Below are 15,336 nucleotides of genomic sequence, written 5' to 3'. Positions count from 1 at the left end.
TGGCTGACTCCAGTCTGTGCCAGGCTTACAGGGCTCATCCTGCACCGATGGGTGCCCTCGACGTGCTCTCACCCCACCCCTGCTGGTGACCAGGCAGGCCCTAGGCAGCAAGCTGCAAGGCAGAGGCAGGCCTGGGGCACGGCAGCACCATGGGCTGAGCAAAGGTGACTCCCACAGTGGCCAAGCCAGAGCTGGTGCAGCAGGAGCACAGCACAGAAACTGACATGTCAGACTGTTTATTAATAAAAAAAGAAAAAAGTCACAATAACTTACTCCCTTTGTCACATAAAGGGCTCGATATAAAGAAGTCTGGCCTCCTAGGGTAACACAAGTAAGTGAGAGGTGGGTACTTTTCTCTTGTCCTCCCAAGACAGTGGCCGCCTCCTGTCCCCAGGGGGAAGTGCAGCCAGCACAGGAGCTACAGGCCCGTGGGGCTTGGGCTGCGGGGCCTGGCGGACGAGCAGCCCAAGCCCCTGCCTGCAGCTCGTTGGCAGGCAGCACAGACTGACACAGAGTGCAAACGTAAAGTATATGGAGACCACAGGCACCAGATGCCAGAGGGTGCACAAGCTGCAGTAGAGGAGGACAGAGAAGTGGCTGCTTTTTCCCATAGTGCTGAGGGGTCTGTGGAGCAGGACAGTGGCTGCTTGCAGGCAGGAGGATGGGGGTCTGGCTAGAAGCAGCCTTGCCTGGATGCCACCTCACACAAGGTCTGTCCTGGCAGAGGCCAGCTGTAGCTACTTGTCACATTCCAGATCCTGGGCCCCCTCAGCACCTTGGTAGTGTGTCTCGCAGAACTCCTGAATGCGACTGCAGGCCTCCAAGATCATCTCCTCAGGCACAGTGATGACCACACGGAAGAAGTTTGGGTACTCAAAGCACTGAAATGAGAAAGGATAAACTGATAGATTACTTGGGATAGTTCTGTAGTTTCAGAGCCCTGCTCTGGGACCATGTGCTGTGTCAGCAAGTGAAAGTAAGTGGTCAGTGTAGGGCAGACTGGAATACGGCAGGGGTCTTGCTCCCTCAGTCTGTTTCTTCTGTTCCAAGCAAGTCTCCCATCTCCATCTGTGTAGACATTCTGCTGTGAGGGTGACAGGCCAAAGGATTCTCCATGGTCTACACAGGACACAGGGGATTGGCTGGAAGGAGATAGGGACAAGAGAGGGCTGGAGAATAGCCAAGGCCCTGTCCATATTCAGTGCTGGAGGTGGAACTGGAAGGAGGTGGGCACAGATGTTCTCAGACTACTCTGTTCCTCTGCCTACAGGTGTGGGGAACTGGAAACACAACAGAGAAAGGAACGTAGGTGGTAGCAGTTACAGTCCTCTTAGGGAGCAGCAAGGAGGTGTTGGGGTACACAGGGTTCAGGAATTCAGCTTTGCCAACTTGAGAAATACAGAGCAAACCTGGGGCTGGGAAGATGCTGGCAGCCTGTCTGAGGGCTGTTAGTGAGCCAGAGCCCACTAGTCTCTGTCCCTCCACACTGCACCTAGAGCTCACAGCCAGCACATACACAGCATTACAGACCATGCCAGTGTGCACACAATTCCCGACCTCTCCCCAGAGCTCGGGGCTGCAAACCCCTGTTGCTGCTCTCCCCTTGCGTTGGCCCCACAGCTCCCTGGGGCTCTCAGAGTTGGGCTTACCGTGGCTGGCAAGCAGAACACTGACTGCTCTGAGATGAGTCGCTCAGTGAACTCCACATCATTTTCAAACTCAGGGAAGTGTTCCATCTCAATCTCAACCTGCAGCAGAGAGATGTAACATGGCAACCAAGGGCACCAAAGCTACCTGCAGTGTCCCTGCTTACCCACATGACCCAACAACTTCCCAGTTAATTGCAGCTGTCTGCCCTCAGTTTTTTGCTCATGATTTGGGCTGACTAGCAGGTAAGAGGCAGAAACATGTAAATGAAAATTAAGGTTTCTTGAAGAAGCTGTCATAACTACATAAAGATGGAATTTCAGTTAAGGACACCTTTAGTAAAAAAAAAATGGCAAAGATATAGTAACCAATTAGAAGTGAAAAGGAATAAGTAAGATATTAAAAAAGAGCTTAGGAGAGAGCTCTAGTTAATCTGCATTAATAGCTCTGTCATACAAGAAATCCATATAGTAAGAAAAACACTAATGTTTTGGTAAAAAAAGAAAAGATAGCAGGGTCTAGAATATCACAGAAAAATTCCTTGCTGCATGATATAATTGGTAAAATACTGAAATGTTCAATAAATATTACTGTTCTGTATTTAGAAAGGAGGCAGCTATCCCTTTATCAAATAAGGACAGTGATATCCTGCCCATTTGTTTATAGCAAAAGATTAAACATCTCATGAAAATATTCTTAAACCAGGTGAAAGATAATTTGCCTGTAGAAGTTCTGAAAGAGCCATTGGAAGAAAAAAATTACCAGATTATTTAATTTGAAGTAAATGTTCAGATTTGCAGAAAACTAATAGGTGTGAAAGAGCTGTGCCTCTACACAGAGCATAATAAACAGACTGATTTATGTAGCTCTGGGTAAGATTTGAAACAGGGTCAACTGAGAAAGTCTTATCTATAGAAGAGAGAGACTGATACTACATTGTTCTTCAGTTCTGGGTCCACATTTTTAACAGCTAATGAAAAACTAGAGACGCTGTGAGACAGAGAGATATGAAAAATTCATTAAACTCAAGGGAATTAAATGCCTCAACTAAGCTTCAGATGAAAAAGGAATGTCACACAGTTTAAAAAACCCCACAGTAATGGAAGAAGGCAGAAAAAGAAGCAACAGCATAGGCAGAAAACAGACACCCTACTAGGAAGAAGGCACATCACATCTTCAACAGGAGGGGCTGTGATGTAGGTAGGTTCAAATTTAGGTAGAACACCGAGTTCTGTGCAGGATCAAGTGGGTGAAATGTACTGGCCTCCACTATGTGAGAGGTAATCAGCATATTCTGGCTTTCTGAAGGGACCAAGAGATGCATCTACCACACAGGGCAATGTGAAAATGCATGGTAATGGAGTCCTGGTGCCAAGAACTCTTCTGAAAACACTGACAAATACTGGTAAGAGACCTAGTGTGAGTATTGATGATCTGGAAGTGGTGTGTCACTCTCTTACCATGAGGTACATGGCTCCGGCGGGCCGGACAGGCTGGAGGCCAGGGATAGCTGATAAGGCAGCATAACAAAGGTCAGCATTGGACTGAAAAGCAGAAAGAAATTTCAAAATAGGAGAAATTCCAGGAAGCGAATCAGCAAATCGAAGCCACGCTCTGGACCAGGACTATAAACAGGTTTGCCCACTGCAAATAAAGGGACAATCAATGCAAACAGCATGGGTAATCATGGCCTTGAATACAGCAAGTGTGCCTGAGCTGAGCTCAGTGCCATGGCCGGGGTCACCAGCTCTATCTGCAGGCCTGGGCTGCCTGAAACTTACCACAGCCAATATTTCTGCCCCAGTTACCATTTCTCCTTTTGGAATCAGATTTGCTAGGCTCTCCTAGTCACACCTGTTACCTTGAAGTGGTGTGGGGAGGGATGATGCGCCAGAGAGAACAAACATGAACAAACTGTGATGACCTGTTATAGCCTGTTTACCTTCAGGATGCTGAGGGTGTTGTGGTAGAACTCAGGGGGTGTTCGGTTCAAGATACGTTCCAGAGCTCCCTGAACAATTGTACAGGGTCCTAGGATCCTCTGACTCAGTCTCAGAAGGCCATCCCTGATCTGAAAAAAAACCCCAAAACCCACCATGGTGGTATTTGCAGCTCTGACTGTGCTTCTCTGAAGGAAAGGGACAGCTCTGAGGCTTACTCTCTATTTCTACAGCTGTCCACACCCTTCTTCAGTGAGTATGCTGTGTACTAAAGAACATTTGCTTGACTATATGCCAGATATTTGGAGTCTATTTACAGTGTCATTCCCTGTTCCTCTCTTGCAGATAGTAATGTCAACAGAAACAACCTTTGGAGCTTCCCAATCTGACTCAAACCAGGCTGGAATAGAGCTAACACAAATAAAGTCATAACTGTTCCAACTACCACTTTGCATTTCCCTTAGGTTTGGGCCCACAGATCACAATTTCAAAGCTACTAGGGGCAACCAACGTTAGCTCTTCTGCTCACCCACTTGGTCCTCTCTTCTCCCTCTTCCTGGGCAGAAAGCACTCTAGTTGGAAAGGTCAGAGCAGTAGATGGCTGGTCTTGTAACACAGCTGAATAAATAGCCAGATAAAGCAATAGCAGGACTATGAAGGTGCTTTGTACTTAACTTTAAAAGAAACCATAGAAGAGCATATAAAGTCCTCACATGGTCTCTACATGCTGGATAAGCCATGCAATACCTTCAGTGCACACCAGAGCAATTTAAGAAAAGGCAATACAAGCATGAAAAAAATCCAAGCCATGTATGAAGAAGCAGCAGAGATGAAGAGTGTGTTACAGTATAGGTGTGGGTAAAAGGCTGTATTTGGGAGCAGGTGGGGTAAAGGGACCAGAAGAACCTAGAGGTGCAGAACAGCACATAACGAATTGGGTGATGCCCATGTGAGAGCAAGAGAGCAGTATGTGCCTGTATCAGTTAAAGCCTGGGTAACCCACACCCTAAAGACAACTGCAGGTCTGTCGCTGTGACAGCAACACTCAGCTGTTCTCACCTCATTACCAAAGATGTCTCTCCTGTCATGAATTAGGATCCAGCCCATCCGCCATCCAGGGACCAGCCACCGCTTTGCCAAGCCACCGCAGGACAAGATTGGCACGTTTGTGCTCAGAGTTGCAATGGGTTCATATTTGCAGTCAGCAAACACCTGTGACAGGAGGCTGTGTTTGAGCGCTGGGGTGGAGGGGTGGGGGTGTGCATGAGGCACAAGAGGGGAGGCAGGGAAGGAATGGGAAACTGATAAGGAAAGCTCCCAGCTTCAAGGTATGAACAGGCTAAGTGAAGTAAAATGAAAGCCATCTGGGAAGAGGAAAGGAACCAGACATGAGAGGTATCTCCAGGACTGCACACGAGAGGACTAAGAGCTCCAGGCGTAGACCCATGCATAGTATAGGGGAGCAGAGCTGTCGCTTGGCTATGGAGACCTGGCTGCCATGGCCAAAGGGCAAGTGAGTCAGAAAGGGTGGGCAGCATGGGGGTGTAGAGAACTACAACTGACACTCACCATGTCTCCATAGATCTCATCAGCAAGGATGGGCACACACTGTCTTGATGCCACTGTGGGAGAGACGGCATTCAGCTTGGCCACCAAGCATCCTCCTTGAGAGCAGACTTGGCCATCGCTGCGAGGCCTGGCTCCAAGGGGAGCTCAGAGGCAGAGAGCGCCTATCTCCCTTCTGTAGACTGTTCACGCAGAAACCGAGCATTGGAGATCCCTGCCCTGGCTGAGCCTAGTTCTGTGGGCAGGCAGCACAGCCCTCCCACACTGACAGGCCAGGGCTCAGGAACTGTAGGGCTCCTTCTGAGCGCTTTCACTCTGCAGAGCCAGAGTGAGGAAGTGAGCAGGTCAAGCCACACAGATTGCTTGAGGAAGAACAAGACACACGCTCTGTGTGATGTTGCCCAGATAAGGCAACACTTTCATACCGAGCAAGCCCAGCTTCCTGAACTGGAGTCAGTCACGAGGGGATAGAAGCAAATCCCTGGGCCACGACACCACAGTGATCAAGACACGGGAGATGTGGGCAGAACCCTAGACTGCAACCATGCCTCAGATATACACAGGATATACTGGCTCACCTGCCAAGATCTTCTGGAGGTGACTCTTACTGAAAACAGAACCACATGGGTTTGATGGGTTGTTCACAATGAGGCAAGCTGTCTTCTCATCCACCAGAGACTCCAAGTGCTTCAAATCAATCTCCCAGGCCTTCTCTGGCTAGTGAAGAGAAGGAGAAGTAACAGCTGAGGAACTGGTCTTGCTACATAGGGCAAGGTATAACAGGGTATCCAGAGTTGCTCAGGTCACCTTCACCCACTTTCCAGGCCAGGAGAAGCAGAAGTGTCAGGGCTGCCCCTTCCAGGCCTGCCACCACTTACCAAGAGGTTGTAGAGTTTGACCTCAATCCCCATAGACAATGCCAGAGTCTTGTAGAGGGAGAAGCCAGGCCGTGGCACTAGGATGTTCTGGCCTGGGTTGGCCAGAACTGCCAAGGCAAGTTCTATGGCCTGGCTGCAGCCACTTGTTAAGATGACATCCTGCAAAGAGCACATGGGAGTCAGCAGAAAGCACAGCCACTCTGAAGTGCCCCAGCCATGTGAGAGTAACATCATACCCAGACTCTGCCAGGTGAGAGCTTCTCAGCCAAAATAACAAGTCCAGAGTCGTTGACTGAAATCAGTAAACCTCTAACAGCGGGAGAGCCCAGCCTCCTCCTGAGCAGGGTGGAGAAGGGCATGGGGCAGGGGATGAGAGCAGCAGGAGGGGAGGGAGAGAGCTGGGGCAGGGAGCCCCACGCTGTGTGACCTAGGCATGGGCAGCAGCACCCTGCCCGCACTACAGTGAGTGTGCCTCATCTGGGCACCCATACCTGGGCTTTCAGTGGTGCCTCTGGGCAGTTGTAGTACGCGGCCACTGCTTCCCGGCAGGACTGGTAGCCTGGGGAAAGAGGAGCCAAACACAGAAGAGCAGTTTTTACAGAGTTTTTTTTTTTTACTTGCCAGTACAAAGCTTGCAGATGCCATCCAGCCAGAGGAAACACATTTGTTAGTGACACTATCTCTCAGGCCAGGCATTGTGCAGCCCTGAGGCTGGGTCAGGTAGGCCAAGAGCACACACGGACGCTGCTCTGACCCCAGCATGTCCTGGACACAGAACTGACAGAAGGGGTGCAGGGTACTGAGGGAGCTGTTCTGACCCAGCAAGAGACTAAGTGGTGTTACACAGCCTTTGCTGTTTTGTGAAGCACAGGAGCAGCTCTCCCTGTCACCACATGGAGTGTTCTGTGAGGCAAGTTTTTTCTACCTGCACTGGTTGCAAAGAAGGCTCACATCTGTGAAGTCAGGGAGCCCAAGGGGAGTCCTGGTCAAGGCAGATCAGAAAGGAACTTGCCAGCAACTCACAGCAACTCAAGCCCTTCTGGGTACCTGATGAAACCCTGTCTGCTGTAATGGCTGGGGGACAAATATTGCTTCTGCAGCAGGCTCTGAACCTCAAATAGACCATGCAGGAAAGGGCACTCAAGAGTATCTGGACGATACACATACTTGAGTACTCATCAGCAGGGTGCTCAAAGATCACATCTCAAAGATGTCCATGAGCTCCATATACCTGCTGTGGGCTAGGAGCTGGCACATGCCTTCTTTATCCTACTCTCACAGGAAGAGCTTTGTCAACTCACCAACAGATGGAGCATAACCGTTGTAACGTCCTGAGTCCAAAACCTCCTTCACAGCCAGTGTGACCTCATCATTTGTGGGAAGGTTTCCAAAGACTGTAGGGTCTCCTTTTGAAGATTAAAAAATAGTAGAGTTCTCACTGATCTGCCACAGGCACAGAACTGTGTGGTTGCCTGGCCTACCCCTGGGTGTTCACACAAGCTTTGTGCTTCAGAGCCCTGCAATCTGCCAGCCACACAGTCAACCCTACTGCCCAGAGGCTTCAGCCACAGCTCTATGCTCACCTAAGGACAAGGAGATCATAGCTTTCTTTGGGTTGGGCTCCACCTTCATGCTGTCTACAATGGCTCGGACAGGATTGAAAGTCTTCTTTGACATTTCAGAAGCCCTGACGGCCCATCTTGGTTTCCGGCCCTTCGCCTTCCCCAACGATATGCTGTTCCCATTGGTCTTGAGATGAACATCCAGCATAGGGGGATGATCTCCATGGCCATTCACTTGGATCAGGTACGAGTCCATCCTGAGAGCTGTCACTGTGAAGTAGATTTCCTGGGCTTAGTTAACACATGCCAGACAAGGGATCTGCCTGTTTGGGGATACAGCCCACAACTCTCTAAAAGTCAAACTTCTGGAAACTATAGATCCTACCTACTCAGTGCCTACGGACAACGCAGCAGCAGCAGATAGGGCTGTTTTCATGGCCGAGATGGGGTGAAACCATGTGAGAGCACAACACAGTAGAAATTATTAAGGCATCTCTTTGTGCTACCTGTACCGTTGTCTAGCATGGACTTGCTGTGCTGAGGAGAAGCAGGGTCCACTAAAGCCACCAGCTAAAAATTAGCAGCATGTTGTAGTCACTGCTTGACTGAAGAGTCAATGCTCCACTGACAGAAGGGCCAGGTCACTCGCCTTCTCCCTCCAGCTATCAACTTGCATGCCTCAAGCTGTAACCACAGGGATCAGCCCACTATGTGTGTTCACATGCAGAATGCCCTGCCAGTCTGCAGACAGGGATGCAGCACTGTTTAAATCAAATCTCAGATGCCAAAAATGGCAGTTCTGGTCCAACGTTATCAAGGTGCACAGGGCAGCGGCAGGGTATAGGTTGCAGACACTTGCCTCTGTCAGCAAAGCAAGAGGGAGCAACAGCCCAGACCAGTGACCTTAGGTGAAGAGGCCGTGCTTAGAGAATCGAGCAAGACTGGTGTGGCCAAGGAGGTAATCAGGGAGGTAGCACTGGCCCAAGCAAAGGGCCTCCAGTCCTGCCCAAATCTGGGTAACAAGCAAGGTGCAGAACAGAAAAACAGCTGTCTTCTGGCCCCCAAAACACACAGAGAAGTACCCCAGCATGTATACCCAGAGCACAAGCCAGACACAGACAGAAAAAGCCTTACTTACTTACAAACTGCTGCCGACTCAGGGCTTTCCACCTGCAGAAGGCTGGGGACACGGCAGGCAGAGACCTCCTGAGTGACCAATTCCATTCTTGTCACTACTGGCATATTATCTAGGAATTCTGCCATAAACCACTTATGCTTTCTGCATGGCCCTATTTCTCTTCTCCTCTGAAAGGCTATTCAGTTGCCCTTTCTTGACTGCAGTTACTTAGCTTCTTGCTTACAGATACACAACAGCTACCCCTTCCTTGCTACAGAGACTGAACTGGAAGGGTTGTACTGTTGGCTGGTTCAAGCAGGATTTGCCACCTGAAGAAATTTCTTACAGCTTCAGTGATGTTTGCATCTGGAGACGCCCCATGCTGCTACAGTTACTCTGCCTCATTAACCTGTTTATAGCAACTCAGGTTGATCCAACAAGCAAGACTTCAGTTTCTTTCCTGCTAATACTTTCTGGATCTTCTTTCAACCAGAAGTCAGGCCACTGAAAAAATATGCAGCAGGGCCACATAAAAACTGAGAAGATAAACGAGCCATGTGTCTCAGCTCAACAGCAGGACAGGGTCTATCCCAGCAGAGCCTTCACACCACCCTGCAACATGGCTCTCATACAAACAGGAGCTGCAGGCACAGACACAAGGGATGCCTTCAGTGTATGCAGACAAGGAAGATCTCCCCACTTCTCCTCCTAAAAGCAGCACAGTACCAAAGCATAGTACTTTACCTTCTGTAGCACTTCAAGGGAAAACACCAGCAAGCTTGGGGGTCCAGTCCCTACTTTTCATCCAGGACAAATCCCCTTGAGAAGGAATTCCTGCGAATTCTTGCCCATGAAATAAGCCCAAAAACTGGGCGTTGGGATGGAATCGCTTAGCCATTGGCTCACAGAAAGGGCTGCTCTCCCCACCCACCTATCTACCTCTCCTCCCCTCCCCACTGCAACTATGTTCACTTCAAACACCTGGAACATGCCTGCACATTAACTCTTTCTGGGGGCAGCCTAGAGAAGGACAGATCTTGGTTTCCTGGGGGCCCTGGGCTGCCACCCTTTTGCACCACTTCCCTCAATCCTCAAAGACTGTGCAAATCTGCACAGAGTCCAAGTATTCCAGCACTAGCACCTTGTAATGCACCAAAAGTAGACTGATGGATGCCAGAGCCTGTGGAAAGTATCAGTCTATTCTGACTTCAAAGGCTCTGGGCTCCCAGTGCACCAGATGAGACAGGACAGTTTGTGGCATCTTTGCAGTTGGGAGACATCTTCCTCCACTGGCTGAAAGGAGGCAGGTACTTCCCTAGCTGGTGTCTTGGAGGCACCAGGATCTTAATGGTTAAAGGAAGCTCAAGCTGCCAGGGTTTGTTTGTTTTTTTTCCTTTTCTTTTGTTGTTGTTGTTTCTGAAAGGCCCGAGCAAACTCACCATGCAATACTTCCCTCTCTGGTGGTACTGCAAAGCACAGATGACACCATTCCTAGAAGGCCCTTTTTTTTGCTAAGTGATGTGAAATCTATGCCTTCCTGTCCCTTGACTCCTGCAGACTGAGGCTAAATAAGACAGCTATCTGCACCCTGCCTGTCTTCCAAGGGCTGCTCCAAGTCTTCCCTTACTGCCTTGGCAGGAAATGGCTGGAGATCAGAGATTCTCAGGGACAACAGTATCCTGCTAATCTTCTTGCAATCAGACTGCTGACAACTTCATTGGAGAGGCCAGTGGTCCCTAATTTTTGCCCGGTTACACCTGCTTCTGTATGGGAGAAGGAAGGACCTCTTGCACTCAACCCATGCTCCCTACACCACCTGCAATAAGGCTGCACCTCACCAGGTGCCAGCCCCTTCCCTCAGTGTTGGGGCTGGGATGACACTGCTGGGGAGTCGTGACCTGCCATTGTCCACAGAGCTGTAATGGGCACTGATGAAGCCACAATGGGGTCGTGGGACTTGGGGCTGGAGGCAGGTTGGCAGGTGGTGGGGTGCAGCCAGCAGGTCCAGCCAGTGTTCCTGACATAAGTGACCTTCAGAAGTTCAGGCAGACCCCTCTCCAGGCACCTATGGGTATTTTCTTGCTTCCCCAGCTGGTCCCATCGCTTGCCCTGCTACAGCCCTGCCAGGGTTAAATGTGGCACTGAGAGGCCTCAAGGACAGTGCTGCACATTCTGCCTAGCAACAGCCCTGAAGCTGATGCAACTGAAGCTCTCTGCCTGTAATACTGCATACAGCAGTGGGGTTCAGGGGAGGGCAACGTGGAAGCCTCCTGCCAAGAGGGGAACATAATGTGTCTCTGGAGGCAGACACAGTTACATAAGGCTGACAACCTGGCCAGAAGTGGGGGGGAGGACAGGGTGTACAATGGGGTCAGTGGGTTTCTTCTGCTATTACCATGCCTTTCTCCTCTCTCCAAATGACTTCAGTCCTTCTCTAGATGCTCTGGCATGGGGTCTGTGTCCCCACCACCACCTTGTGGTGTACAGAGCCTCCCAGGGCCGAACAACAAACACACAGCTCAGCACCTCATAGTCTACAAACATGTCCAAGCCACCCCTTGCCTGGTGTGGGGAAAGAGGTGGCCATACCCTGCAGGATGCGTTTCTGCCAGCGAGGCAGCTGGCTGTCCTGACTGTCAGGACCTCTGTAACACAATAGCCCTGACTAGCCTCACCCCTTTGCACCTCTGTCTCAGCAGGCCTCCGCCACAGCTATCTTGTTGCATATCTCTTCAGCTTCCTCTTTCTTGTGTAGCTTGAGCAATCGATTTTTTTCTCTTCCCAGTGGAAGGAGAAACTGGAGGGCTTTTGTTACTGCTTTGCTCTGGTCCCATTCCTGTGAACAGAATTCAAGTCAGCAAGAGCAAGCAGTTCCCTCTTCCAGGAGCAGCCCCAGCTGAAAAGCAGGACTGACAAAAGGCTCAAGCGTGACTGCACTGACAAACCTGCATCTCTGGCTACAGGCAGGACACGCACCAGCAGAGTTTTGCAAATGTGCCCTGCACTCCTGTGCCAGGGCCAGACACCTAACTAATACTCTGCACAATAATCCATCAGGGACAATAGCAAATCGCTTTACTAGTTACCTCCTCTCGTTTTGCTCTTATTTTCAGCAATTTCTGTCTGCTGCTTTCCTAACACTGGTACAGCCCCAACCAATTCAGGGCTGGATCCACAAATATGTGGGTAGTCTAATCTCTGTTTGGTCTCTGCATTTCCAATTGAATCAGCTTTTAATAATCAAATATGTGATTTTTTTCCTTTTCCTTTTTTTAAAAATCAATTTATTGTTAATCTCTCGTTTAGATGAGCAAACAGCCATGAATCCTCCTTGGCCTTCATGAATTTTATGACTGATTATTGATTCCCACAGCATATATGTCTTCATAACACTTGCAGCAGGTTTCCCGAAATGCAAGGAACAAACCTTGTTTGTTACAGGTCACACAGGCAATCTGAAAATGCACATATTCACAGTTAAATCTGCCTTGAGGTGTGGACAGGCCTGCTGTGCCAAACCTACATACATCTGCAGGAGTCTGGTCAAACCACCATGATGGTTGTGCCTTCAGCACTGTTAATTGCCCAGCATTCACTTGAAATGGAGCACAGCACTTGTTGTTGCTTTGCATAATCAGACCAGAAAATCATCGGGGGAAAAAAAAAAAGGTCTAGGTTCTACAAAGCTGTGCAAACATGATGTTTAAAAGCCAGAAAGGTGGCACAATCCTGAGCTGCTCAAGGCCAGTCACTGAGTGACTCAGATAAAATAACTGCTGTATAGTTTTATCTGCCTGTACTTAGGATCGGTTTTGATTTTATCTCAGAAATAAAAATCTGGAAGACAATAAAAGGCAAATTGCATTGTCTGCCTTGAGTTGCCACATTCTGGAAAAGCAGCCTGTGTACAGCAAGTGTTCTGCAGGGTGCTCTTGCCACTGATGTGACCTGGGCTTTGGGAAGAGGTGCTCTTCTTTTGTAAAAGTGGCATAAGACAGCTCACAGCACACAGAAGCGCAGGGTGTCGCAGCAGGGACGGTGACACTCTGCCTGGGCTCCTGGTAGAGCTCTCTGGGCCAGGACAAAACCAGCTGCATGAATACACCTGCCTTAACGAGCACTTGCTCCTACAATTTCCTGCTGTCAGGAAGACATGTAAAAATGCAAAAATTCTTCTGGCTATGAGTGTCTGCAAGTGCAGTGCTGCAACCTGTGCCCATCCATGCAGAGACCACCGCAGCACTTGGGAGGGGAAGGAGCCCAGCAATGCTCAGCCTGGCCACTAAGTCCCTTGCAAGCATGCTGAGAGACAGAGTGCACTCCAGGTTCATTCCTGGAGAGCTGGAAGTGTTGGTGAGCTACAGGCCCAACAGCTACAATGAAAGACTTGCCAGCACTGTTACAGATGCCAAGAGGAATGGTCCAAGCTGCGTGAGCAGTAGTGGCTCTTGGGTACAGGCACAGTGAAGAGAAACACCTTGTCCCGCCTTGCATTTTGCTTACATCCAGGTAAAAGTTATGTAAGTGCACGCCCTATGTTTGAGTTATGACTTCAGAGACTTAAACAGTTGAGTGCTTTGTTGTGGCAGCTGCCTCGATGGCCTTGAAGCCCCAGGGACAGTGACCGGACAGTGGGGATGGGATGGAAAGGGGCATGGTGGCTTTACAGGGCAAGGTGCCATCATGAGCTTCAGGGAGTGGGATGGGCAGCAGCAGCACCTCCTTCTCTCAGAGCACTGACAGGACAGCCCCTCTCATGACGGAATTTGAGCCTCAGTGATGTAAACCCACCATCTGCCCAAACAGTCTGCTCCAGCAACAACTTCTTGTCTCTTTACAAAGTGGTGGAGATGATGTGTGAGAAGTATTGTCTTTTTGGGGAAGTGACTAAATCACATCTCTTTTGCTTCAAGCTAAGCTCACTGCATTCTGACCGTGCCAACAGCAGGTAGGGAGAACAAAATATTCCTCTTCTCCTGACTGCAGCTTTTTACACATTTGCAACTTAACTTAAGACTCTTTCCTAGCTTGTGAGTTGTTAGCAGAGACCCGTTCTGTCAAATGAGAGGACTGGAGTCAATATTTTTTTCATAGGTCGTATTTCCAGAGCTTTCTTTTGCTTTCCTCTGGATCCCTTCCAGCTGATCCACTCACCCCTGGAAACACTGTGTGCAAGACTGGAGGCCCAACCAGAGCTGAAGGGGGGGTGGGGCGGGGAGGGGGGTGGGGGGGAGAAGAATCTCTTCACATGTCCTACATGTGACATTCCTGTTTATACACCCTGGCAATGTTAGTTTTTTTCGCAACAGGATGACACTGTGGACGTGAGTTCAGTTTGCCATTCACAATAACCTCCAGTTCTTTTCTGCAGCACCTCTGCTTCGTCATCGTGTTGTGCTCATTGTTCCCATGATTATTTATTTATGTGGGACAGTCAATAAATTTGACCGTGGTTTTCAGCAGTGATTGTGCTGCAGCTCCCAGATGCCTCATGCTGGAGAAATATGAGGCAGTTCATGACTTAGTCCTTCTGCTTTACCCTCCAAGTTCCCAGGGAGGGCACTGAACCAGGTCAGACCTCCTGGCCTATGGCAAGCCAAGCCAGGCCCTTCCCACCCCTTAGTGCTGCAATGACATCAGGAGCAGAACAGCCAAAACAGAAGAGCCAAAAAAATCCCCACACCCCCACGGCCTCCCCAAAACTAACAAGAGAAGCCAAAGCAGAGGTGAAGATTAATATTGACGTCCTCAGCTTCCTGTTTTAACTTCTGCTGACTGCTTGTTCCAATGAGTGCAGGAACCCAGGAGACAATGCTGACCAGGTTCAGCTGTGGTACTTTGAGCAGGAGTGAAGTGACGCACGGCATTTTTTTTTACAATTTGTGACATAGCAACAGAAATGAAGTAAGATTGATTAGTTCTACAAGACCTTGAAGCTTGTACCTCACTTGTTAGCAGCAAACACCCAAGGAAACACTTTTATTTCATCCCTTCTTGCGACTCATGATTATTCAACTTAGTTGTTGTCCCTCTCGTGGCAGGTAAAAGCTCTACTGAGGAAAATGGCACTGCCTATAATCCTAAAATTATGCAAAGGGTTGCTAAAGCTTTTATGCTTGTCCTATGCATGGCAGCAAGGAGACCTGGGTTCTGGCACATGAACATGAGCGATACAACAGCTGTACACCAGAAGGTGTGTGAAACAGCCTCACTGCTGAGCATCTGCACTGTCTCCAGAGCCCTCATCCTAAACTCTCTATGGTCTCCCCATTTCCTAACTTAGCACCATCACACCACTCCTGTCCCTCTATCTGAACTGAGGGCTGAACAAACAGTTCTTTCGGTTTTCTTTCCTCTTACCCCCAAACTATGTAATTTTTAAAATGAGTTTTCACATCTCCTGTCCTTTGTGGAGTTGGGCAAAATGTTGAGTGCGTTTCTCTACAGTGTGTATGCAGTTTATAGGCTTCTGAGGGTATTGATCTATAGGGTTGTTGCTGCTGCACCTGCAAGGACAAAAGGGTAAAGCAAGCTTCCTGTTGCCACCAATCTTACAGATGGAGGAAATCTATTTCTGTATCTTAGTGACAAATTTGAACCTTTGGGGCACGTATTCAGGCACTAAG

General features: G+C 49.2%; 1 protein-coding gene across 1 annotated transcript; it reads right to left on the bottom strand.

Annotated features, from left to right (window-relative positions):
• Nucleotides 1-220: 220 nt before the first annotated feature.
• TAT (tyrosine aminotransferase) lies at nucleotides 221-9,501 on the bottom strand. Its single transcript, XM_084269901.1, has 12 exons — nucleotides 9,455-9,501; nucleotides 7,615-7,863; nucleotides 7,333-7,437; nucleotides 6,523-6,590; nucleotides 6,032-6,190; nucleotides 5,732-5,870; nucleotides 5,157-5,209; nucleotides 4,647-4,799; nucleotides 3,590-3,718; nucleotides 3,108-3,191; nucleotides 1,650-1,748; nucleotides 221-881 (listed from the first exon to the last, which is right to left on the bottom strand). The coding sequence occupies exons 2-12, from the start codon at nucleotides 7,847-7,849 to the stop codon at nucleotides 738-740; spliced, it is 1,368 nt and encodes a 455-aa protein (XP_084126027.1). The 5' UTR covers nucleotides 7,850-7,863; nucleotides 9,455-9,501; the 3' UTR covers nucleotides 221-737.
• Nucleotides 9,502-15,336: the final 5,835 nt, after the last annotated feature.

This window comes from Gallinula chloropus (genome assembly GCF_964237585.1).
Source record: "Gallinula chloropus genome assembly, chromosome: 13".
Taxonomy (NCBI): domain Eukaryota; kingdom Metazoa; phylum Chordata; class Aves; order Gruiformes; family Rallidae; genus Gallinula; species Gallinula chloropus.
Note: the sequence above shows the minus strand (reverse complement) of the source record. Positions and strands in the feature narration are given on the sequence as shown.